The sequence below is a fragment of the Myotis lucifugus genome, unplaced genomic scaffold (genome assembly GCF_000147115.1).
Source record: "Myotis lucifugus unplaced genomic scaffold, Myoluc2.0 scaffold_357, whole genome shotgun sequence".
Taxonomy (NCBI): Eukaryota; Metazoa; Chordata; class Mammalia; order Chiroptera; family Vespertilionidae; genus Myotis; species Myotis lucifugus.
This window is the reverse complement of record NW_005871405.1, coordinates 11936-39314: the sequence shown is the minus strand read 5'-3', so window position 1 is coordinate 39314 and position 27379 is coordinate 11936. Positions and strand designations below refer to the sequence as shown.

General features: G+C 36.7%; 1 protein-coding gene across 21 annotated transcripts in view; it reads left to right on the top strand.

Moving 5' to 3' along the window:
* Positions 1-27379, top strand: part of RAP1GDS1 (Rap1 GTPase-GDP dissociation stimulator 1) — a 139226-nt gene that overhangs the window by 107875 nt on the left and 3972 nt on the right. For 7 of the 21 annotated variants that reach the window (XR_002832288.1, XR_002832287.1, XR_002832286.1 and 4 more), the window contains exons 8-17: positions 5437-5580; positions 5736-5780; positions 6315-6446; positions 7746-7880; positions 9010-9135; positions 9858-9997; positions 13014-13140; positions 15870-15998; positions 22576-22767; positions 26357-26453. Coding sequence is in view for 11 of the 21 variants with exons in the window: in XM_014466777.2 (XP_014322263.1) it covers positions 5437-5580; positions 5736-5780; positions 6315-6446; positions 7746-7880; positions 9010-9135; positions 9858-9997; positions 13014-13140; positions 15870-15998; positions 22576-22703 (1106 nt within the window). In the remaining 10 variants the exon portion in view is untranslated. Of the gene's footprint in view, positions 1-5436; positions 5581-5735; positions 5781-6314; positions 6447-7745; positions 7881-9009; positions 9136-9857; positions 9998-13013; positions 13141-15869; positions 15999-22575; positions 24384-24594; positions 25026-26356; positions 26454-27379 lie in introns of those variants that run through there. The other 14 variants (XM_014466777.2, XM_023764896.1, XM_014466774.2 and 11 more) reach the window with 7 other exon arrangements.

Sequence of the window (27379 nt, the reverse complement as noted above, 5' to 3'; positions counted from 1 at the left end):
AAATTAGAGAATATCTAAATAAATTGGAAGCTATATCACTTTTATAGATTGGAAACCTCAGTGCTCTAATGATGTTATATCTACCCATCTTGGTCTGTAGACTCGATGAAGTTCTAACCAGAACCCCAAACACCAGGAATAGCCACGATACTGTGAAAGAGAACAAGGTAGCAGAACTGTTTCACTGCATAAAACTCTAATCATTAAAGGACAGTGTGGTACTGGTGCAAGGATGGGCAAAAAGACCAGTAGAACAGGGTAGCCCAATGACAAATGGATACCTTAATAGATGTTTATTTATTAGGGGTAAAAAGAATTCACTATAAAACAGTATGGAAAGTACAGTCATTTCAATCAGCAGTGCTGGGAATATGAAAAAAAAAATACAACTGGAGAGACAAATACCCCCACTTTATACTATATTAAAAAATTATACTATATTAAAAATTAATTTCAGATTATTGACCTATATGTGAAAGTTAAACCAGAAAGTTTATCTTAAAATATAAGGTAGGAGAATATCATCAAAATCTTGGAGTCCAGATAATTTTCTTAGGTCACAACAAACTCTAACCATAAAGGAAAAAAATTATTAATTTGGACACCGTTAAGAATAAAAGGAAGACAGTGGGGGAGAGAAAATATTTACAACATATAACCAAGAGAATGTGTACAATATATTAAAACTTCCACAGATCATTAAGAAAAATGTAGAAAACCTAGTGGGGAAAACTTGAGTAAGTAGTTGAGAAAAGATAAAATCCAATGGCTATTAAACACATACAAATATGCTCAACTGGTCATCTCATACACCAATTCTTGGTCAGGGTACATACCTAGATTGCCGGCTCTATCTATTTCTCTCTCCTTTTCCCTCTCCCTCTCTCTAAAATCAATACGCATATCCTCGGGTGAGGATTAATGCTCAACTCCTTAATAATCAGGGAATGCAAAATACAATACTATATACCCACTAAGATGTCTGATTATACCAAGTGTTGATGAAGGTTTGTAGCAGTAGGAATTGTCATCAAGTGCTGGTGGGGTGTAAATTGGTACACTTTAGAAAACAGTATCTACTGAGTTGGAATCATGCATTCCCTATGATCCAGAAATATGTGCACTAGGAACCATTACAGGAATGTTCATAGCAGCATCCTATTTAATAAAAGCCTAATATGCAGATCGACAGAATGGCAGAATGACCGGTCGCTATGACACGCACTGACCACCAGGGGGCAAGACGCTCAGTGCAAGAGCTGCCCCCTGATGGTCAGTGTGCTCCCACAGGGGGAGCGCAGCTCAGCCAGAAGCCGGGCTCAGCACAGCAGCAGTGGCGGGGAGCCTCTCCCACCTCCCCTGCAGGTTAGTGGTAAGGAGCAAGGGGTTCTGGACTGGGAGAGCCCTGACTGCGAGAAGGATGTCTGCTAGATTAGGCCGATCCCCCTGGGCAGGCGGACATCCCCCGATGAGTCCCGGACTGTGAGAGAGTGCAGGCTGGGCTGACAGACACCCCCCACCCCACCCCGGTGCATGCATCTCGTGCACCAGGTCTCTAGTTATTTATAATGATGAACATTGTAAACAACTCATATCCATTAACAGTAGAATACATAAATCATGGTATATTTATATAATAGAAAAATATATAGTTAAGAAACAAAATGAAGATACTTAAAACCAATGTAACCTGGCTGGTGTGGCTCCACAGTTGAGTATCGATCTAACCAGGAGGTCACGGTTTGATTCCCAGTCAGGGAACATGCCCGGGTTCTGGGCTTGATCCCCAGTGTGGGGTGTGCAGGAGGCAGCAGATCAATGATTCTCTCTCATCATTGATGTTTTTATCTTTCTCTCCCTCTCCCTTCCTCTCTGAAATCAATAAAAATATATTTTAAAAATAAAACAAATCTTATAAACAGATGAAAAGGAAAAAGCCAACACTGGAAAACACATATTGTAAGATTTTATGAATGTAAAATTCAAAACAAGGTAAGATTATTGTAGTTTTTTTGCTTTGTTTTGTTTTTTAATATATTTTTTAAATTTATTACAGAGAGGAAGGGAGAGGGATAGAGAGTTAGAAACATTGATGAGAGAGAAACATCGATCAGCTGCCTCCTGCACACCCCCAACTGGGGATGTGCCCGCAAGCAAGGTACATGCCCTTGACCGGAATCGAACCTGGGACCCTTCAGTCTTCAGACTGACGCTCCATCCACCAAGCCAAACCGGTCAGGGCTAGTGTAGTTTTTAGAAGTGATTATTTGGTGAAACAATAAAGAAAAGTATGGTTGTAAGATTGCCATAAAAGTCAGGGAAGTAATTTGAGAGAGATGGATGGAGGGGAGAGATTAGTGACGGGAATGCCCAGTGTGACTTCCTGGATTGTTGGCAATTAATTTTTTTTTCAAACTTTTTTTCCTTTATTGATTTTTAGAGAGAGACAAAGGGAGAGGGATAGCATCTATGAGAGAGAAACTTCATCAATCGACTGTCTCCTGCATGCCCTCTATTGGGGATGGGGCCCACAACCTGGGCATGTGCTCTGACCAGGAATTGAACCCATGACCTCTTGGTTCCTGGGTTGCTCAACCACTGAGCCAAACCAGTCGGACTGAATTTCTTGGTTTAGGTTGTAGTTACATGGTTATTGGTTATTTATTTATTTATTTATTTATTTTTGGACTCTCAAAAATCCTCTTTATCCAAGATCAAATAGAATAAAATCCAATTAAGTCAGTGCAGCTGTCGGCTGTTAAACCAACTCCAAGGCATATCCTCTCCTCCCTCCTGGGGCTCTTTCTCCCCTTGACATGCAATGGACACCAGGCTCCACGTACAAGGAGTGGATCCATTAACCGCAGAGATAGGGAAATGCTGGAGTCCAACCCCAGCAGGTCCAGGGGTCCCCAAAGGTGTGGACGGAGTCGGCGAAGAAGGAATGACACGAACGGTTATTGGTTATTTAAATGCATATTTTTTTTGCACTTCTCTGCATTTGTGGAATTTTTTTAACCATTGAGAAAAGATTTTTAAGTGTGTGTGTGTGTGTGTGTGTGTGTGTGTGATGCATACATAGATGCATGGGTACATAAATGCATATATATGCAAAGGGTGGTGATAAAGGTAGATGTTCTTAGACAGAATGACATTGATAGGTGTGTGATGGGCTATCTGCTGTAGCAAATGTCTTGCTAATCCTCCTTAATAAGGCTATTTAAATCTCCCAGGGGTATATGTGTGAGTGTGTGTCTGTGTGACAGAGTGATTACAGTCAAACTCTGAGAGGAGAGATCTCTAAACTTTAATCATGACAAATTTTTAATTTTCTAAATGCCTTAGCTCTTATTCTCTAGGGAGAAATTTGTTTTTCATCTCATTTGTTAGTTTGGCCAAATGAAATTTTTATTATGACCTTCAGTCAGTTTTTATGCCGGAGAATTACCTGTAACCTGCCTTGCAATGTTTCAACATAACAATGTTTTTATTATTTGTTTCTCCTCTACCACCTTCACTTCTCTTTTATAACTGTGCAGTAGATTGAATGATACCTTTGAAAACTTATTTCTGGACTATCCTTAGCATATCATCTTTGGTTTTCCTTATATGCAAAGGAAAGTGATTCCAACATTTCAATTGGGATTTTGTATGATTCAAGAGTTGTTTTTTGAGTGTTTTTAAGGCTTTTTCATCATGGCTTTCAATTCTAGTCACTGCACATTTCTAGCCCTAGCATTCTGTAACCAAGGAAACGCCCTACTTTCAGCATGGCACAGTGCAAATGTACCTTTTAAAAAAATATTCCAGGTTGAATATTCTGTGTATTTGGAAATAATATAAAGATCAGTTGTCCTGGTAGTTTAAAAAACAACAAAACAAAATCCTCAAGTTTTACACATTAAAATTGCCTGAAAGAAAAAGTCTTAGGTATAAAAATAAGTATTTTTTCTCCCAAATAACAACCATTGTTGTAGAACCTATACTTAAAATAAAATCCAACTGAGAAATAAAACTTGTGTAAGTTTAAAATTTCTGTGTAGCAAATGTATTTCTAAGTAGTATTAGATATACCCAAAGCATTTAGGTAGGCCAGTTTAGGTTAAAATACAAAGATGAATGAGGTGTATATAATATCTACTCTAATGGAAAAGGCAGATATGAATGTGAATATAAAATCTTCAGTGATGTAAATTTTTTTTTTAAATATATTTTATTGATTTTTTACAGAGAGGAAGGGAGAGAGATAGAGAGTTAGAAACATCGATGAGAAAGAAACATCGATCAGCTGCCTCCTGCACATCTCCCACTGGGGATGTGCCCGCAACCCAGGTACATGCCCTTGACCGGGATCGAACCTGGGACCTTTCAGTCCGCAGGCCGACGCTCTATCCACTGAGCCAAACCAGTTTCGGCCAGTGATGTAAATTTTGTAATGAAAAAGTATTTGTTATTAGGGAAGTACAAACAAAATTTATTTGATGTGGGAGTAGAATTTGCTATGAAGATAATTTTTAAAAATACAACTGGAATGTAAATTCTCTAATATTCCTTATTTTGTTGGTAATCCATCAGAAAGCTTGAAAGTTATTGTTTTCTTTAACCTGTCGTTATGGAAATTTTAAAATCTATTCAGATATACAGAGAACATAGTATAATGAACTACCATATATATCCATCACCCTAGAAAGTTTCAAATTAAAAAAACCTGAAGCTTTAAAAAAAAAACATTTAAAATTCAGAAACTGCCCTGGAAAGATAACATTTATACAAATATGAATCCAAATATACTTGTGATATAGCTTAAAATTTACTAATAGCTCTTTACTTTTAAATAATTTATATTTAAACTTCATTAATGGATCCATTTTAACTTTATGTAACAGTTATGTGTGTTTTAATTTAAACAGTGTGGGATATCTTATTTATTGACTTTTAAACATGAGCATAATATCTAGAATAACAGTGGCATGATAGTACTTACCTTCAGAGCTGAGAATTTGTTTAGGAGCTTCCAGATATTGTGAAAGGTAACAATTTCAATTAGAAAAATGAAATAAAGCTTCTCTGTGTTTAGGCTGCACTGTCAGACACTGCCTTTTGAAACTCTAATCTTCTAGCAGTGGTTCTCAACCTGTGGGTCACGAACAGTGAAAATACATCCTGCATATCAGATATTTACATTACGATTTATAACCGTAGCAAAATTACAGTTATGAAGTAGCAACGAAAATAATTTTATGGTTGGGCGTCACCACAACATAAGGAACTGTATTAAAGGGTCGCGGCATTAAGAAGGTTGAGAACCACTGTTAGGGTGTGTTATCTAAATTATGCATTTTCTTGGTTTCTTGTAATTCTTCATAATGGATTGCTTATCCAAGAATTCCTATTTTCATCTCAGGTTTTGGTTATTTTGTTCACATTATTCTTTAGATGCTATTAAACTACAGCTGGTTGAAGCAGGCTTGGTAGAATGTCTACTAGAGATTGTTCAGCAGAAAGTGGATAGTGACAAAGAGGATGATGTTGCTGAGCTCAAAACTGCTTCAGATCTAATGGTTTTATTACTTCTTGGAGGTGAGTTATAATTTATACCAATCAAAGAACATGTTTGCCAGATTCTTAAAAATTTATTGTCTCTTTTGTAAATGCTATATAAAGCATTTTTTCATTTTCCTATCTCATTAAATCCTGTTGATGTGATGATTTTGAAATCTTAAACATATGGAGAGGACTAGAGATAATAAGCCTGGAAAAGAGGAGGCTTCACTGTTTATGTATGTATGTATGTATGTATGTATGTATGTATGTATTGATATATTTTCATTGATTTCAGAGAGGGAGAGGGAGAGGGAGAGAGAGAGAGAAACATCAATGATGAGAGGGAATCATTGATCTGCTCCCTCCTGCACGTCCCACACTGGGGATCGAGCCCGCAACCCGGGCATGTGTCCTGACCAAGAATTGAACCATGACCTCCTGGTTCATAGGTCAACGCTCAACCACTGAGCCTTGCCAGCTGGGCTTCACTATCTTTCACTATTTAAAGAGCTGTCATATAGAAGAGACAGCTGTAGCACCAAACTACTAAAAGCGAGATAGTTACTTGGGACTTAGACTAGAAGTACTCTAAAGTTTCTTGTCCAGTCTCTACTAAAATGATTCTTATTGTAAAAAGAATCATTACTTTTCCCCTTATTAATTCTATCATTTTTGAAGTATATAGTTTCCCCATTGGCTATTTACTTAGAAATATGGATTTGTTACTCATATTTATTTTCCTCTTATCTGTTTGTTTCATTTACCTCCAGATGAATCCATGCAGAAATTATTTGAAGGAGGAAAAGGTAATGTGTTTCAAAGGGTGTTGTCCTGGATTCCATCAAATAACCACCAGCTGCAGCTTGCTGGAGCGTTGGCGATTGCAAATTTTGCCAGAAATGGTAAGCATATTGCTGCATTTTTAAAAAATTTTCTTTGACATTTCATGTACTAAAACCAAACAGTTTAGAATTACACGTAGTATATATGTGTACCGCTACCTTAATTTTTCAGAGATATGAAATATTTATAGTGACTTTCTAACAAATTATATATTTTATGGAATTAAACTAAGTTCTAGTAGTTTAAAGATCTTGAACAGCCCTGCCAGCGTGGTTCAGTTGGTTGGGCATCATCCTATGCACAAAAATGTTGCCGGTTCAATTCCCCGTCAGGGCACATGCCAGGGTTGCAGGCTCCATCCCTGGTAGGGGGTATGCAGGAGGCAGATGATATATGTTCCGCTCTCACTTCCATGTTCCTCTCTCCCTTTCCCTTCCTTTCTCTAAAAATCAATTTTTAAAAGTTTTGTGTGTTTTTTTTAAGAAAGAAAGATCATGAATATTGATCATGAAGTCCTTTAGAATACTCTGCACTTCAGAGATTGATAAACTTGAGTCCCATTCTAATTCACATCTGATTTAGAAGGATAGTCTCTCTTGCCTGGTGACTTTATTTTGGATTTAATAATCTGAATTTTCATTATAGGGTTATTGTACCTCAATTTATACTTTTATATCTATAAAACTTGTGTGGCTAATTCTCTGGTTTAGGGTAGAATAATTTAGCTTAATATTTCAGAGGCACCAGACTTGCATATTTATTTTTGAAGTCTGGTCTAGGAATATGAGTTACTTTTGTGTTTAGTTTGATTTTATTGCAGAATGAACTGTTGTTATATTATAGTGGATGACTTATTCTATTTTCATTTCCTTCTTTTGGGGAACCATCATTAACTCCTTAATGATGGAAATAAGACTGGCAAAAGATTAATAATTGTTGAAGCTAAATATGGGGTATAAATAGTGGTTTATTTTAATATTCTTTCTGTTTTATAAGTGTTTCAAAAATTCTATCAATGAAAAATAATTTAAGTAACAGCAATGATAACAAAATATAGAATACTGTCTCAGTCACATTGGCAAAACTCAGGCATGCTTCACTATTGGTGGACATTTTAAGCATGTGGTTTCTACTTATCTTCTGATATGTTTAAGCTAGAGAGTTTTCTTATTTTAAAAATTCTATTTTAAGAATCTTTTAATCGGACTTCTCAGTTAAAAAAATTATAAATCTGAGGGAGAGTTAGATTTTCCTGTGGTTCCATTTTCACTAATGTAGATAATGAGTAGGCATCGGCATTACAAAATATTTATAGATGTTTGTACAGAGGAAGAAAAAAATGCTTTATTTTTCTTCAGATGGAAATTGTATCCATATGGTAGACAATGGAATTGTAGAGAAACTTATGGATTTACTGGACAGACATGTAGAAGATGGAAATGTAACAGTACAGCATGCAGCACTAAGTGCCCTCAGAAACCTGGCCATTCCAGGTAAGACTGAAGGATGGAAGGCAACGATGTAAGAAATAAAATCTATTATTTTGGTAAGACTTTTACTTTATGTGATTTGTAGATCTGCCCTGACCAAGGAAAAAAATCTTCAAATTGTTTACATTTTTTTTACTGATACATGAAGATAAATTAGTTTTCTGAGACTGTACAAGCATAATTTTGCCTTTGTTTAGATCATTCAAATAATTCTATTATCTTCTGTGAACTCCTAAGATTTTCATTATATTGTACACTTTTTAAAGCATCTTCAGTTTAGGTAAGATAATGGCATCAATTAACAGAGTCCCCTAAAAAATGACTTTAAAAGTTTGTATTTTCCCGCAAGCATACAATTTTTTAAAAATAGCCCTAATGTGCCCTAACCGATTAGGCTCAGTGGATAGAGCGTCAGCCTGCGGACTGAAGGGTCCCAGGTTCGATTCTGGTCAAGGGCATGTACCTTGGTTGCAGGCACATCCCAGTGGGGGGTGTGCAGGAGGCAGCTGATCGATGTTTCTGTCTCATCGATGTTTCTGACTCTCTATCCCTATCCCTTCCTCTCTGTATAAAAATCAGTAAAACATATTTTTAAAAAATAGCCCTAATATGTCCTTTTGGATTAAAGACTTAAGCCATGGAATCACATTATCATTGGAAATAATACAGGAGATGATTTAAAATGTTCTTTTATTTTAGTTTCTAAAAATAAATTTCTAGTTAGGTAAAATAATATAACTATGAAGATATACTCTATATGAAATTAGTTTGTTTCATATAGCAGATGATGTTTATTAATGACTATGACATCTATATTAACACAGCTGGTCAAGAACAGAGGTAAAAAGAAACAAAGTTGAGGAATTGTGCTTTTTATAAATAGAAGGCAACATTATCAGGTTTCCATTACAAACTATTTAGGTAATTGTTTTGAGGTTAGGTTTGATTTTGTATATTATGCTCCTATAGACAAACAGGATCCAAGATTTTTTTTTAAATAGAAAAAATATAAAACATAGGGCCTTAGAGATAATAAGACCTTCAATAAATATTTATTGAATTGAATGATTATCATCAAGAATGCTAACATCACTTTAATCATGGTCTTTTTTTTTTCCCTCTCTCTCTCCAGTTGTAAATAAAGCAAAGATGTTATCAGCTGGGGTCACAGAGGCAGTTTTGAAATTCCTTAAATCTGAAATGCCCCCGGTTCAGTTCAAACTTCTGGGGACATTAAGAATGTTAATAGATGCACAAGGTAAAAGAAATGCTTTCCCAAGATGTATTTTTGCTATCATAATCTCAATGTGCTTCTAGTTGAAAAGGACTTGTTTTCAGCTTTCAGAATTATGTAATCATAAAGATAAATAGCAAAATGAAGACAAAAAGAGATTGGTTTTAGAACCCATTCATTAATTCTCATGCTTGTCATAATTGGCTTTAAGTGGAAACTATATGGCTTCTATTAGTACATGTGATCCTAATTTTAGGTTGATTTATTAAAGAGATTTTGTTTTTAGCATTCCATACCCATTTTACCTCGTTTTCAAAATCATCATGTTTCAGTATAATAACAAATTCTTTAAAAATTTGCTTTGCAAACAGGGAGATTATTTTTCTGTGTACAGAAACAGCAATGAAAACTTGGAATTAATTATGTTTATTTACTTATAAATTTTTTCTCTATATTGATTCCTTTGAGTCCTCTAAAAATGCTTTATTATTGTTTGACAGAGTACTAACAGACTACCAGGCTGACCTGGAAGCATATGAAGTTACTTATTTTTATATTTTGTACTGAAGTCCACAACTTTATAGGAAAGGCCAAATAGTCCTTCAGATATGGAGTACTGTATTTGCAGTTCCTGCTTTAATAAAATTGTGTTGTTTTTTAAGCATGTAATTTTCTTGCACACTCTTTATTTCAGTTGATTGCCTACCAGTGATTCATTCCTTTGTTGTTTGCCTTCTTTCCTATAGCAGAAGCTGCTGAACAACTAGGAAAGAATATTAAGTTAGTGGAGCGTTTGGTGGAATGGTGTGAAGCCAAAGACCACGCTGGTGTGATGGGAGAGTCAAACAGACTGCTCTCTGCCCTCATACGACACAGTAAATCAAAAGTAAGTTCCAGAAGAAACCATTCACTAAGAACATTTGAGTGGCCTTTTTGTAAAACTGGTATTGTAGATCCTACATCATAAGCTTGCATTTTTTATGTATTTATGTATAAATACATTAATCAAGAGTTCTGAAAAAATAATTGAAGATTGAGCTTTTTTATTTGGTTATATTCATAATAGTTAAGAGTAAGGCTTTGGAGTTAAACAGAAATGAGTTCATAATTTATCTGCTATATTTACTTGGTCAAGTGTCTTCACATCTATGTAAAAACTGGGCTGTTACCTACCTGAAAGTGTTGTGAGGATGATTCAGTGAGTTCATGTATAGAATGCTCAGTTGGTACCTGGGACACAGCAGGCACTCAGTAAATGGAGGTTGCTGCTGTTAACTATTTTTACCACCACCACTACCACTATTACCAGCATCAGTGTCAAACATCTGTGTGCTAGGCACTGACCGGGGTAGCTACTGATATTTAGAAATTAAATGATGTCTGGATAGTATTTGATGCCCAGAACCACAGAGTTGTATAAAATCCATGCTCATGGCAGTGTCCAGCTTATCAGGTGTTTGGCTCATTGTTGATAACCTATAAGTATTTGTTGAGTGAATCATTAAATTAACAAGTAAATATTTTAAAGAACACAATGGTGAAAACCTGGGCCAGCATTCAGCAGCTGATTTAATGTCTAGATTATATATCTTTTCTTTTTTATAACCTCTTTTCTAAGGTAAGCCTTTTGACTATTTCACCTGTGTACATATGCAGAGAGACCAACTCTGTCACAGAAGGGGTGATGTTTTAGAGGTTAACTTGGAGTCACTCAGGAGGAGAAGGGGAAGATTGACTGTGATGAGTTCAATATATAAACTTCTATGTAGACTAGACATAATATTAAGAATAAATATTAATATTATTTAAGACATAATATTAAGAATACAAATATTAAGAATAAAACCACAAATATTAAGAATACTACCTGGATTTGAATCTTGGCTTGTTAACTACTTAATCACGGACTTTTGGGAAAATTTCATAGCTTAATCTGAGCTTCATGTTTTTCATCTATAAACTAAAAGTAATAGCTACCTAATGAGATTTTCTGTGAGGATAAAAATGAGCTAATTTCCATAAGCTACCTGATATAATATCAATTTTGTAGTTGTTGCTCTATGAAGGATAGCTATCAATATTATTAATTTTCTTTTGTCATATTACATTTAAGTACAATGCTTAACTTATTTTTTATCTACCATTCTGTCAGACAAAGCAACTCTATCCAGTAGCTATTCAATAGCATTTATTATAGTAGGAGAGAGGGCAGACATTTTAAAAGAAAATAGATATCTGTTCCAGAAAAGTTAGGTGGAAAAGAAGCCATGCTTAGACCTAGAAGAGGCTATTTGTTTCTGATATACAAATTTCCTTCATTCATTCTCTGTCCTTCTACTATAGTGGACTTTTCAGGATGAATCACAAAATAGAGGATGAAATGACAATCCAGGAATCTTTCCTATGCGATTGCATTTGTATGCACACATCTCTGTAGTCTTCTTTATTCAGTAAACTCCTTTGTGATTTTTATAAAAATCTTTACTGATTTTAAGATTTCTGATCCTGACTAGTGTGGCTCACTTGGTTGGGCATCGTCCCATGCACCCAAAGGTTGCTGTTTTGATTCCGGTCAGGGCACATGCCCAGGTTGTGGACTCAATCCCTGATAGGGAGTGTGCAGGAGCAGCCTATTGATGTTTCCCTCTCACATTAATGTTTATATATCTCTATCACTCTCTCTCCCTCTCCTTCCTCTCTTTCTCTAAAAATCAGTTTTAAAATCTGAAAGAAAAAAAAGATTTCTATATCAGTTTCAAATAAACTGCCACCAAGTAAGCATTATATTGGGAGGCTTTCTTTTAATTAGAAAAGGCTTTAAAAGATGAGTTCCTCACTTTCTAAAAGAGGTTGATGGGAAAAGACCTGTATTAGATGCAAGAACCATAAAAACTCAGTGCTTGCACTCTATTGATTTAGAATGTTTAATTTCCAAACAAGTTAATCTCAAAGCAAACATCCCGTCTATATAGTTTTTAAAAAAATTTACATAGATGGAAGCATAATGGAAACCCTTTTTAAAATATTTCAGCAAATTAATTTGAAAAATATTCCTAATTACCGTTAGTTTTGTGCCATTGATACTAGCTCGGACAGGCTGCTTAAAATATCAAGCTTACTTCAAATTACTAAAAGTGAAAAATAGCAAAGAAAATTACTTTAAAATATCATATAATTAAGACTTTCCACGAAATTATATTTAACCCAAGATTTTTTAGGCAATAAAATTCTGAGATGGAAACAGAAATGGCTACTAGAAATAAATGTGACCATTTTTCATCTAATTTTTGTTATACATTCTATATGTGTTTTTCATGTAATAACTATAATTATTACAGAAACCTGAGAGATACACACTTACATGATCTCAACACTATAGATAAAGTCACTGAGGTGCCAAGAGGGTCGGTTATTTGCTCAGTCAGTGTTGGTGGTAGGATTTATTGAATCCCTTTGTATGTAATTCAGTTTTGTCAGATCCAACAAAGGATAAAAGCCACTCCCAATACATGCTTTACCTGAAGCATCTGGCGAACAATACCAGTTGCTATAATAAAATTTTGAAGGGAAAAAAAATTTTTGTTATTGCAAGGTTTATTCTCTTTTGTTGATCCTATGGTAAGTCAACATTTGGGTCAATGGTACTTGTATTTGACTTTGGTAGCTTCTGGGACTCTATTTCTTGATATGAACTGCAATGATCTTTTTCACTTAGGTAGTTTAAGATGTCATCTATTGTTGAGTTTATTTAAAGCTAAAAGCTTTTTTCTTCATAGAAGAAAATATTATTAATGTAATGATTCATACAGGACACTCAACTTACAATGAATTGACTGATTATAATGCAGCTTCTTTATATTGAAAATTAAAGTTTATAATTCTGTGATATTTATTTATTATAGGATGTAATTAAAACCATTGTACAGAGTGGTGGCATCAAGCATCTAGTTACCATGGCAACTAGTGAACATGTAATAATGCAGAATGAAGCCCTTGTTGCTTTGGCACTAATAGCAGCTTTAGAATTGGGTAAGTACCCTAGTGACAAACTTATTTTCTTCTATTTTTATCTTGGATGAAAGGAAGCACAAGAGTGGAATAGAAGTCAGAACCTTAACTAGAAGCATTTTGCCAGTGTGTGTCTATATGTATATCTGAGTATATTGAAAATCATATTCTACAGATTGTCACCACTGCTGTCCCTTTTGGTTGTGCTTTTTGGCAACACTTTGCTTTAAGGTTATTTTGATTCTTAAGTGTTATCTCAAATAATAAGCAATTGGGGAACATAGAACTCATTTTTAACAGGCCTCAGAGAAATGAAACCATTTTTATAATGCAACAAGTTTAGGGTTTTAAAAAAAAAAAGGTTTAGGGTTTGCTACTTTTACAGCGACCCAGACCTTTTCTTCCATCTCTACTGCTAAGTTTTCTGTTGCTAATCTCCTATCAATGCTTTGTGGGGGTGGGGAACCTTTTTTATGCCAAGGGCCATTTGCATATTTATAACATCATTCGGGGTTCTGTCTTGACTTCTGTTCCACTCCTGTGTGTTAAGTTTTATACAGGTGTTTTTTGTTGGGTTTTTTTTTTTTGCATGTGTAGGTCTGTATATCTACCACCACAGTCAAGATAATAGTTCTAAGACCGAAAGGATCCCTTCATTTATAACTACACTCACTTGCCTCCTACCCTTACCTCCCATGCTGCTCCTAACCCCTGGAAACCACTAATCTGCCCTTCATTTCTAAATGTTTGCATTTTTAAAATGTTATGTAAGTAGAATCATATAGTATGTGACCTTTTGGAATTAGCTTCTTTTGCTCAGCATAATTTCTTAAAGAGTCATCAGATTTGTCTTGTGTCTCAGTTTTTTATTGCAAAGTAGTATTCCACAGTTTGTTTAGCCATTCACCTGTTAAAGGACATGTGGGCTGATTCCAGTTTGAGGCCTCAAAAAATAAAGTTACTATGAACATTCACATATAGGTTTTAATGTGAACATAAATTTTTATTTCTCTAAATAAATGCCTAGGACTGCAATTGCTGGGTTCTATGGTAACTACATGTTTAATTTTTAAAGAAACTGTCAAATTGTCTTTCAGAGTGGCTATAGCATTTTATACTCCCACTGCCACTGTATAAGTCAGTGGTTCTCAACCTTCCTAATGCCGCGACCCTTTTTTAAAAATTATTATTTTTTAATATATTTCTTTATTGATTTCAGAGAGGAAGGGAGAGGGAGAGAGAGATAGAAATATCAATGATGAGAGAGAATCATTGATTGGCTGCCTCCTACACACCCCCTACTGGGGATCGAGCCCGCAACCCAGGCATGTGCCCTTGGCCGGAATCAAACCTGGGACCCTTCAGTCCTCAGGCTGAGGCTCTATCCACTGAGCCAAGCCGGCTAGGGCTGCTGCGACCCTTTAACAGAGTTCCTCATGTTGTGGTGACCCCCGATTTCATTGTTACAAATTGAACATAATTAAAGCATAGTGATTAATCACAAAAACAATACGTAATTATATATGTGTTTTTCGATTGGTTTTAGGCGACCCCTGTGAAAGGGTCATTCGACCCTCAAAGGGGTCGTGACCCACAGGTTGAGAACCGCTGGTGTACATGATTAATTTTCTCTGCATTCTCATCAGCATTTGGTGGTGTCACTACTTTTTTATTTTAGCCATTCTGATAGCTTTAAGAATTACCACATTGTGGTTTTAATTTACATTTTTTTTAAATGTAATGATGCTGTACATCTTTCCATGTCCTTATTTTCAATCATATATTCTTTGGTAAAATGCCTATTTGTCTTTTGCTTGTTTTCTAATGTTTTGAGAATTCTTCATATATTCTAAAAGTTTACATTTTACACTTAAGTTTGTGATCCCCTTTGAGTTAATATACGTATAAAGTATGGTTTAGGTTAGGGTTCCTTTCTTTGTAGCTGTCTAATTTGCAGCAACGTTTGTTGAAAAGGTTCCCTTTACTCCATTGAAATGATTTGAACATTTGTCAAAGATTAGTTGAGCATATTTGTGTGGGTCTACTTCTGGAGTCCTATATTCAGTTCCTATGATCTATGTATCTATCAATAAATACCGCACTATCTTGATAACTATATAGTGAACCTTAATATCAGGTAGAAGAATTTCTCCCACTTCATTATTTTTAATCAAGATTGTTTGCCTCTTCTAGGACCTGTGGCTCTTCATATAAATTTTAGTATAAGCTCATCTATTTTTATAGAAAATCCTGCTGGGATTTTAATAGGAATGAACATTCTTTATCTCTTAAAGATAGAGACATCCTAAAGTACATATGGAGGAAATTATGTAATTTATAAGATTTGCTTCAAAATAATTTGAGATGTTTGAGAGTAGGTAGATGAAACTAGAGATAGATGAAACAAGATTGACCCATGATAATTTATGAAGATGATAGTACATATGGTATCATTATACCATCTTTTCTGCTTTTGTATATGTTTAACAAAAGGTTTTTAATTGCTTCATTTAAAAGGAATGTTTTAATTCTAAATATTAGTTTAAACTTAAAATATTGGCTGAAATTTAGCTCTCTACTTTTTTATAAGGTCTGAATTTAGTATCATATGTCTAGGTCATTATTATTTGTCAGTCCCTTTGGAAAGTTTCACATGATCAGTTTCTAGAAAAGAAAGCAATGTTTACCCAGATTGTACTGGGTTCATAAACAGTGGGTATAACTGCTACTTTAATCATTTCCTGTTCTAGACACTGCTGAGAAAGATCTAGAAAGTGCTAAACTTGTACAGATTTTACACAAACTGCTAGCAGATGAGAGAAGTGCTCCTGAAATAAAATATAATTCCATGGTTCTGATCTGTGCTCTCATGGGATCCGGTAAGTATATGTCTTCTATCATTTGATTTCTGTGCATCAACATATGTTTGACATTATTAAATATAAAATAATAGTAAATGGTGGCTTTGGGTTTAAAAAAACATTAGAAATTAGTTTATGGAGGTTATAGCATTACGTTTACATTGAAAATATTCCCAAAAGGTTCTTACTATAATAAAAAACACTATGTAGCAAATATAGGCTAAATCAATATTAAAAATCAATACCTGTAAGTTTTATCAACTTTAAAATATTATTTTATATAAAGAACAAGTTCTGATTTTTATGCCATGATATTAACTAAGAAATTTGCTAAGAAATCATTGGCATGTCTTGTGATATATATTCCATGGACAATTGAAAAGAATGTGTCTTCTGCTATTATTGGGTGAAGTGTTCTTTAAATGTCGATTAGATCTTTTGGTTGGTAGTGGTATTGAGTTTCTCTATTCTTGCTGATTTTCTGACTAATCATTGTTGAGAGGTGGTGAAGTCTTCAACTATAATAATGAATTTATCTATTTCTCTTATCAGTTCTATCAGTTTTCACTTCACATGTTTTGTAGCTCTGTTGCTAGGTATATTCAACTTTTAGGATTGCTATGCCTTCCTGATGGATTGATCTTTCTACCATTATATAATGTTTCTCTCTGTCTCTGGTGATTTTCTTTACTTGAAGTCTATTTAATCTATAATAATAAAAGCATAATATGCTAATTAGACCGATGTCCTTCCAGACGACCTTCCTGATGAAGCCAGGGCTGTGAGGGAAGCCTGGGTCCCGGGTGCCAGAGGGAAGCTGTTGCCAGTAGCTGGGGGAAGGAAGGCCTACTCTTGCATGAATTCCATGCATCAGGCCTCTAGTATTAAAATAACTACTACTATCTTCTTCTTTTTTTTTTCTCCTATCTTCTTTTGAATAACAAACATTCATTTAGTTTCAGTCTGCTATATCATTATACTTGAAGTTTAAGACGGCATATTGTTGGATTGTATATTTTCTGTTTTGTTGGTATATAGTATTATATTAGTTACATTAGTTTCAGGTGTGTAATATAGTGATTTGACATTTTTATACCTTACAATGTGATTGTCTGTTACCATGTAAAATTATCCATGATTATATTCCCCTTCATCTTTTTTACACACCCTCCCTCCTGGCTAACCATCCTTTTGATCTCTGTTTCTATAAGTCTATTTTTGTTTTGTTTTTAGATTCAACATATAAGTAAAATCATACATTATTTATCTTTCTCTGTCTGACTTATTTCTTTTTTCATTTAGCATAGTAACATCTAGGTCCATCCATAGTGTCACATAATATTTCATTGTATATAAATACATCTTTATCCATTTATCTATCAGTAAACACCTAAATTGCTTCCATGTTTTGTCTATTGTAAATAATGCTGCAGTGAACATAGGGGTGCATTTTTTACATTTCTAATTTTTCAATTATAGTTGACATACAGTAGTTTATTAGTTTCAGGTGTACACCCCAGTGATAAGACATTCTATAACATACTAAGTGGTCATCCCGATAAATCTCATACCCATTTACACCGTATATAGTTATTAGGATATTATCAACTATATTCCCTATATTGTACTTTACATCCCCATGACTATTCTTTTACTACCAATTTGTTCTTAATCCCTTCAACTTTTTCATTCAACTCCCCTCCCATCTGACAACCATCAAAATGTTCTCTGTATCCATGTTCATTGATTTAGTACTTTATATTCAATTGTTGATAGATACGTATTCATTGCCATTTTACTCATCTTTTATCTTATTTTTTTATTTTTCTTCTTAAAAAAGACCCTTTAACATTTCATGTGATACCAGTTTGGTGTTGAGCTCCTTTAGCTTTTTCTTGTCTGGGGAGCTTGTTATCTGTTGATTCTAAATGTAGATGCAAGCCACAGACCTTCCCCATATGCCACACGCGTCTGTAAAAAAAAAAAAAAAAAAAAGTTTTCCCTAAGTGGCAGCCCTGACCAACTTTAAAATAGTTTTTCATGAAAATTTTCAGCTGAAAATATTCAAGAACACCCGAATTCTGAGTAATTATTTTTATAATATTCATTGCAAATTGATTTTTAAAATTTAAATTGAAAATATCGTGGTGTGTGGGGATGGTTTCCGTTTTGGACGCGTGGCAGTTAACTGGTTAAAGTAGATTTTCAATTTCTTGCTTTCTCCTTCTCCTTCTGGCACCCCCATGATGTGAATGTTGTCCCAGAGGCTCCTTACACTCTTCTCTTATTTTTGTATTCTTTTTTGCTGTTCTGATTGGGTGTTTTTTCTTCCTTATATTCCAAATTACTGTTTTGATTCTCGACTTCATCTACATTACTGTTGATTCCCTATAAATTATTCTTCCTTTCAGGTAGTGTATCCTTTATTTCTGACTGGTTCTTTTTTATGGTGTTGAAGTTTTAACTTCATCCACTCTTCCCCTAAGTTTGTTGAGCATCCTTATAACCAGTGTTTTGAACTCTGCATCTAATAGATTGCTTGTCTCCATTTTGTTTAGTTCTTTTTCTGGAGTTTTGTTCTTTTCTTTCATTTGGGACATGTTTCTTTGTCTCCTCATTTAGACAGTCTCCCTATATTTATTTCTATATATTAGGTAGAGCTGCTGTGTCTCCTGGGATTTGTACATGGCCTGTTATAGTAGGTGTCCTGTAGGGTCCAGTGGCACAGCCTCCCGGTTCACCGGTTCTGGGCACTCCAAATGCGCCCTCCTCTGTGGGCTGTGTACACTCTCCTGTTGTAATTGAGCCATGATGCTGTTGGCATGTCAGTGGGAAGGACTTACCACCAGACTGATCACCTGCAAGGACTGGCTGCAACCACCATAGAGAATTAGCTGTGCAGGAGCTCACCCCACAGAGCAAGACTTGCATTAGTAGGGCTCTGGTGCCCTCTGAGTGTGTCACTTGTGGAGGTGGTTGGTTGGTGATGCTTCGACATTGTCTGAAGCTGTCCACTGGGTGTGTTGGCTCTGGGGCCTCCCAGTGGGTTCAGGCCAAGGTCAGCCATTGCCTGTGTTCTTCCCGGGGCCACTCAACACGAGGTACAAAGTGATCTGAAGATGATTGCTACTTGTACTGGGCTTACCTACACTGCCATCTTGACCAGAAGCCCCATCTGGAGGAAGGGCAGAGCTAGTAAGGTGTTGAGATACAGAGTTACCCTGCCCAGACTCTGTTCTGCCCACTTAAAGCAGCAGGGCATGCAGGCAGAGTTGAGTGCATGAGGAGTTTTATTGCCTGGAGAGGGGATGGACTATTGGGGTGTTAAGATGCATGCAAAAAAGCCTACACAGACTCTGTTTTGATCAGATAGTTAAAGGAATAGGGCACATCAAGAGCGACCCAACCAGCCCCGGTTACATCAGGCTGCCCACCTGCAACCCACACACCCCTCCCAGCTACAATCAGTCTGCCAATCTATCCAACACAGTCTACACAGAGACCACTCTTTCAAGGCTGAGAGAGACATCAAACTCATAGGAAGAAATAGAAAGTCAAAACAAAATGAGGAGACAGAAGAACATGCCCCAAATGGAGGAACAAGAAAAAACTCTAAAAACCCTAGTGAAATTGAGGTAAGTAATTTGCTTAATGAACAATTCAAAGAAACAGTCATGAGGATGCTCAACAAACTTGAGAGTACAATTAAAAAAACACTCAGAGAGCACTTCAGAAGAGAGAGAAAATGTAATAAAGAACCAATCAGCGCCGAAACCGGTTTGGCTCAGTGGATAGAGCGTTGGCCTGCGGACTGAAAGGTCCCAGGTTCGATTCCGGTCAAGGGCATGTACCTGGGTTGCGGGCACATCCCCAGTAGGAGATGTGCAGGAGGCAGCTGATCGATGTTTCTCTCTCATCGATGTTTCTAACTCTCTATCTCTCTCCCTTCTTCTCTGTAAAAAATCAATAAAATATATTTAAAAAAAAAAAAAAAAAAAAAAAAAAGAACCAATCAGAGATGAAGAATACAAAAACTGAAATGAAGAATACATTAGAAGGAAATGACAGCAGATTAGTTAATAAAGAAGAACAGGTTAGTGACATGGAAATCACCCATCAGAACAACAAAATGAAAAAAGAATTTTAAAAAATCTATATATATAAAAGGCTAATATGCATAGTGTCCCCTCAGGAGTTCGACTAGGAGTTCACTCACTCACTATGACGTGCGCTGACCACCAGGGGCGGTGTGGAATGAAGGAAGGCTCTGACCGGCAGCCGGAAGGCCCTAAATTGCCGGCCAGGGCTAGGGACCCTATCCATGAACGTATTTTATGCACCAGGCCTCTAGTATAGTATAAGAGATTGTTGGGATAACATCAAGCATCCTAACATTCACATTGGAGAGATTCCAGAAGGAGAAAGGAGAGAGAAAGGAGCAGAAACAGTATTTGAAGAAATAATTTCTGAAAACTTTCCTAACCTGGGAAAGGAAACAGACATTCAGGAATCACAGAGAGTTGCAAACAAGATGAATTAGAGAGACTCAGATTAAGACATTGTAATTAAAATGGCAAAAGTTAAGGATAAAGAGATAATCTTAAAGACAGCAAGAATTAAACAAGTCACATACAAGGGGAACCACATAAGGCTGTCAGCTGATTTCTCAGAAACAACTTACAGGCTAGAAGGGAGTGGCAGGAGATAATCAAAGTACTAAAAGAAGTACTAAAAGAAAAGAATCTACGACCTAAAATATTATATCCAGCAAGGTTATCATTCAGAATAGGAGACATAAAGAGTTTCCAGACAAGCAAAAAGTAAAGGAGTTCACAACCACTAACCTAGCTTTACAGGAAATGTTGAGGGGTCTTCTTTATGCAGAGAAGTCCATAACCAGATATAAGAAAATACAGGAAAGAAAAAAAACACCCAAATCAATGATAAAGGCAAATCTATATATATAAAAGGCTAATATGCAAAGTATCCCCTTGGGAGTTTGACCGGGAGACCACGAGTTCGATTGCTCGCTATAACGTGCGCTGACCACCAGGGGGTGACGCGGAACAAAGGAAGTCCCCGGTCAGCAGCTGGAAGGAAGGCCCCGGCCATCAGCCAGAAGGCCCCAGTTGGCCCTGATCACTGGCCAGGCCTAAGGCCTCTAGTATAAAAAAATCATAGTTAATCAACCACTTAAAAAACTAATCGGAAGGTTTAAAGATAATAGTAAACATAAATGTAAGTACAATAATTAAGAGTTACACAAAACACAAAGATAGAAAACATGTCAAAAACAGAGTTCAGGGAAGCATAAAAAGGTAGTACTTTTAAAATTTAATTGAACTGAAGTGCCTATGAGCTGAAAGTAGACTGCTATGGATATGGGTGGATATGTATGGAACTCCTGGTAACCACAAACCTAAAACACACACAAAAAAGGAAGAGAAAGGAATTCAATCAAAACACTAAAGAAAATCAAATCAAAAGGGAAAAAATCAAGAAGATAGGAACACTGGAGAACAACAAAAGTAATGAACAAAATGGCAATAAGCACATACCTATTAATAATTACTCTAAGTGTAAATGAATTAACTGATCCAATCAAAAGACACAGAGTGACAGAATGAATTAAAAAACATGACTCCGTATGCTGCTTACAAGAAACTCACTTTAGATAAAAGACACACAGACTGCATGTGAAGGCATGGAAAAAGATATTCAATGAATACACAGAAGTTTTAAATTTTGATAAAGTCCAATTTACTCATTGAATGGTATTGACACCCATGTCAAAAAAATCATTTGACTACCTATATGAGGTTTTATTTCTTGGCTCTCTGTTCTATTCTGTTGGTCTATATATCTGTCTTTAAACCAGTACTATTCTGTTTAATAAACTTTTTAGTAATTTTTAAAATTAGGAAGTGTGAGACCTTCAACTCTTTTTTTTTTCCAACCTTGTTCTGGATATTCAGTCTCTTGAGAATCTGTGTGAATTTTATAATGGATTTTTCTATTTTAACTAAAAACATTGGTTCTAGTTTTATACCACCATCTCATTAAAGTAAACCATCAGTTTGAGGAATGCTGATTGCTTTAAACTTACTGGATCTCAGTCTTTCCATATAGTAGTTCTCAGAGTCTTACAAGTCCTGTATTTTTCTATAATTGAGGTTAAATAGAGCAAGAAAAGCCAGAAAGAAGAAATCTAAAACGGAACCTAGTGTCACAGAAATTTGTTGAATGGATGTAAAGTATAACCTTTTTTATTTGCCACAAAATTATGTTGAAACAGATCTAAGTCACTAACCTTCATATTTGAACTATATAACTAAAACCTTGAGATCACACAATGAGCTCTGTTTAATTATAACTCATTACCCTAATCACCCTTAGACCGAAAAACTTGACATCTGATTTATCTTTATATTAATGTGGCAAGTAAAGGTTCTCTGATTTTATTTATTTATTATTATAACACATCTCTAAAGATGACCTTTCTAGGCTACTGTTGTGTCTTTTTCCTAGTTTTATAGTATCATCCAAATAAACATTTTGGATATATGTGTCTGTTATATTGATTTTTGTCTTCCAGAATCTCTACACAAGGAAGTACAGGATTTGGCCTTTCTAGATGTTGTATCTAAACTTCGCAGTCATGAGAACAAAAGTGTTGCCCAACAGGCCTCTCTCACAGAGCAGAGACTTACTGTGGAGAGCTGAGAACTGCCCCTCCCTGATACATGGCATCGTCCCATCTCTGGTTTCCCCTTTGTCCTCCATCCAGGTGCCTCTTCTGCTTCATTCTCTTCCATATCACTTGTGCATGCGTGTAATGTTTCAATACCAATTGAAGAACTCTGTAGGTACCTGCCTAATAAGATTTCTAAACCCATAGTTAGTGTGAACATGAATTTGTCAAAAACAAGTCTCCACCCATAACTGTTCTTTTGTATTCCTGTTGCTTGAGCTACATTAAGTAGAATGTGCATGTTGTAGTCCTATGATAATGTTAACTTGGTACTACATAATGACTTGCTCCTCACACTTGGTAAACTACATAATAATGTACTGGTAAATTAGCAAGAAACAAGAATGCAGCAGAATCTGTCTAGCTTATTAAAGATGATATTGAATAGTAAAAATAGCTCCATTTTTTGGTGCTTGGTAAGCACAGTGACCAAAAAACTGTATGGCTGTTCATTCATTAGTCTTACCTACTAATGTCAAACTCATGGTACCTAGAGTTAAATAAAATCCAATGCTCTCACTCTTTACACTATGGTTTCTCCTTCTTCCTAACTATGTAGACTCTTGAAACTGCCACAAACTTGGCAGAACTTCCTGGGGTTTTTAATTTCATGTTTAATTGGCTGTCATCAGTAACCTGATGTTGAAAACATTTATAGTTTTCAGTATGAAACTACGGGGTTGAAGATTCCCTTTTACACTAGTACATCTTGGATTTTTGGCTGTATTTTAGATTCTTATATATATACAGACTCACCTTAGAACTTTTTCATCAACTAATCAGGGTTGTCCAACACTTATCTATAAAAGTCACTTTGGCATTTGTTTTCAACTAAGGAAACAAATATAGCTCATTGGAGACTGGATTTTTTCCCCGTTTTTCATCATTTAGCTCAAAAGCAAGAGGTTTTTAAAATCATATTAGAACTAGCAGGACATAGGAAAACATTAAGAAATCTTTGTCTAGATTAAAGAAAGGAAGCAGGTTATAAAGCCATATAGCCAGTCCAGTTCATCCTGCAGATGGCCTCATACCAGTAGCTGTTAGAGTCCCCACCTCCACTTCCTACAGGGAACTGCAGATTTTAAAGGCTCTCTCAGAAAAGGTGACAGCGCCAGGACCCGGGAAAGGAGAAGACCTCCTTGGAGAACCATAATGTACTCTTCACTGCCACTACCACCACCAAATGGATTTTTAGAGCTTTGAAACAGTCTTTGTAAGTTAATCAAAGCATCCTTGTGACATACCTGCCTTCTCCCTGTGCCCAAGTTTGACGAACAGTGCCTGAGAGGTAGAATAGGCTGCATTGTGGAAGGACTGCAGGACAGATGGGCAGCCAGGGTAGAGGCTCCTTCCCCCACATGAGATGGTGTACATCTCTAGGCGATCAAAGTTGGACTTTGGACTCTGAAACAGCTATAATTCAAGAAAGTTAAAACCCCAGTGGAGGTAAAGAACCCTTTGACTAATTATTCCCTTGATACCCAAGAAAGGGACTGCTGTATGTACACTTACTGCAAGAAGGATCTTGTTTACTATCTTCTTCTGGACTGGATAGTGAACTATATTTTATGATAGTTTTGAAAGACATCTGTAATGTAAAGACTGTCCATATTAATAACTAAATAAATAAATTGTATATCAAACCATAATGGCGGCATCATTTGGTTTGTTTGTGTAATTTACTTCTATTTCCATCTCCTAGAACAGTGCTTTACTCAATTGTTGGTGCTCAATAAATATTTGTTGAATGAATTCCAATTTCCATGAAACTTCCATACTGCCCAAAAAAATTCTACATAGATTGCTAGAGAAACTGAGATTTAGATCATTGTCTGACTTCAGAGATTTTTTTTTTTGAAGGCAGGATCCTTCCCCATTATACAGAAAACCTCAGAACAGAGGCATCCACAAGTCATAGATTTGAGAGACACCATTCTGTCAACTGCCAGCAATCAGTTTGCTGATATGCTAGAAACTCCTCTCCAGCAAAACAACATGCAATTCAAATCAGCAGCTGTTCTACAAGAGACCAGAAGCCTGTGCCCTTATGGTATCAAGTTCACCACACGTGATGTGCTCTATGCCATGACAGTGGGTAGGAGCCCACAGACAGTACTACCCTTTACCTCTATCTTAATGGAGGCCACCTCTAGCTTGCTACCCACTATGAGTGCATTCTAAGGAGAAAATGGGAGGTGCAGCACCACAAAGCTTGAATGATCACCTTGTGCCAGGACTAGAGCACAGATGGAAGAGCAAAACCCAGAAATGAGAGTTCCGGAAGAAGATGGGTGAGTGAATGCACTAGAATGTGTTCCCACCCTCTCTCCCCGCGACATTAGCTCCTTGGAATCCTGTTACCCTCACCCAAACAGCAACCCCCATTGTACTCAAAGCAAAATTGACTAAATACTGGCCCACAATCCAGTGTTGCCCTTGCTAAAACACGTTTTGAGCATACTGATAGCAATGGCGATGTGGAACAAAACTCTTCAGTTCTAAAACGATTTCCTCTTGCCGAAACCGGTTTGGCTCAGTGGATAGAGCGTCGGCCTGCGGACTGAAAGGTCCCAGGTTCGATTCCGGTCAAGGGCATGTACCTGGGTTGTGGGCACATCCCCAGTGGGAGATGTGCAGGAGGCAGCTGATCGGTGTTTCTCTCTCATCGATGTTTCTGGCTCTCTATCTCTCTCCTTTCCTCTCTGTAAAAAATCAATAAAGTATATTTAAAAAAAAACAAAACACGATTTCCTCTTGGATGGAATAGAATGCAGCTCTCAGATGTAAGCATTCATGTGAAGTGTTCTGAGAAACCCTGCATGTGAACATTTAAAAAAGAAATGTTCTTTGGTATCATTAGAAGGTTTATTATCTAATTCTGCTGAACATAAGGGGTGAAGATGTGTATTACCTTGGTGAGCATTACCCTTTATATCCAGCTGTTAATAGAATCAGTAAGCTTACAGGCCACTTCCTAACTCTAGGAAGACATAACATTTGAATTATACAAGTGTCTATTAAAAAGCACCTAGTGATTTTAGGGATGAGTCTTCATAGCTGTAGCCAGGAAAACTGAGGATTTTTTTTTTCAAAGATGAGAGCTCTGATTTTACATACATACATGCATAATTATATATTGTGAAGCTTCGTAGATACATGTTTTATAGAGATACATGTTTTATAGGTGTGTCTAAGATGTACTAAACATTTTTAAAGTGTGATAAGTGCAAAGAGTAAGGTCTTTGGATACTGTCTGATGTGTATCACACCCTGGTTCTGTTCATCACCAAATTCCTTACTCTCTGGGCCTGTAAGGAATTAATATGATGAGTTTAATGTTCCCTACTTAATAAGATGAGTTTAATGATCCCATCATTATATGATGAGTATAATGATCCCTATTTCCCAGGGTTTTTGTGACTATTGAAACCTAGAGGTTGAAGGTAAAGTTGGATGGAACTGTGATACCTTATGGCCTAACCTACACTCCCCTGTCCCCCGTGCAGGATTCCCAGCTAAAGGAACTCAAAGAATAGCCAAATGGGAGACAGAGAGTCTGTTAATAGTTTGAGGAGCACCCTGTTGTCAATGCAGAATGTAACCCCTTGTTTCCTTTCCCCAGAGACTAAGGTGGCCAGGTCTACAGAAGCAGGCCTTGAATGTAGGTCCCTACTAGTACTTCCTTTTCCTGTCTCTTCATATGTCAAGTGGGAAGAACAGTAAGTAGCTCAGTAATCTTAAATTTTATTGTTACTAAGTCGATATAAATGAGGCTATAATACTGAGTTTTTTTCTCAATATAGAAACAAAATCCCCCTTCCCATTTTCCTTGCTGCCCAATTACTTATCAGTATATATAAAATATACCTTTTTATTTTTTATTTTTTTAATATATTTTTTAATATATTTTATTGATTTTTTTACAAAGAGGAAGGGAGAGAGAGAGAGAGTTAGAAACATCGATGAGAGAGGAACATCGATCAGCCGCCTCCTGCACATCTCCTACTGGGGATGTGCCCGCAACCCAGGTACATGCCCTTGACCAGAATTGAACCTGGGACCTTTCAGTCCGCAGGCCGACGCTCTATCCACTGAGCCAAACCGGTTTCGGCAAAATATACCTTTTTATATACATACCTGTTCATGTACCTGGTATATGTCTTTTTCTTAAATATAAATGGTACTAGAAGCCTGGTGCACAAAATTTGTGACCTGGGGGGGGGGAGGGTCCTCTCAGCCCAGCCTGAACCCTCTCCAATCCGGGACCCCTTGGGGGATGTCCAACTGCCAGTTTAGGCCCGTTCCCATCACACAGTCCTGGACCGCTGGTTCCTAATCGCTCACCTGCCTGGTTGCACCTAACTGCCCCACTGCCGGCCTGGTTGCCCCTAACTGCCCCCCACTTCCAGCCAGGTTGCCCCAACTGCCCCCTCCCTGTGGACCTAGTCGCCCCCAACTGCACTCTGCCCCCCTTGCCGGGCTGGTTGTCCCTAACTGCTCCCCGCATTGGCCTGGTCGCCTCTTACTGCCCCCCCCCCTCCTGCTGGGCTGGGTGGCCCCAACTGCCCCCCTCCTCCAGCTTGGTCGCCCCTAACTGCCCCCCCCGCTGGGCTGGGCAGCCCTCATAGAAACCCTCACCCCCGCT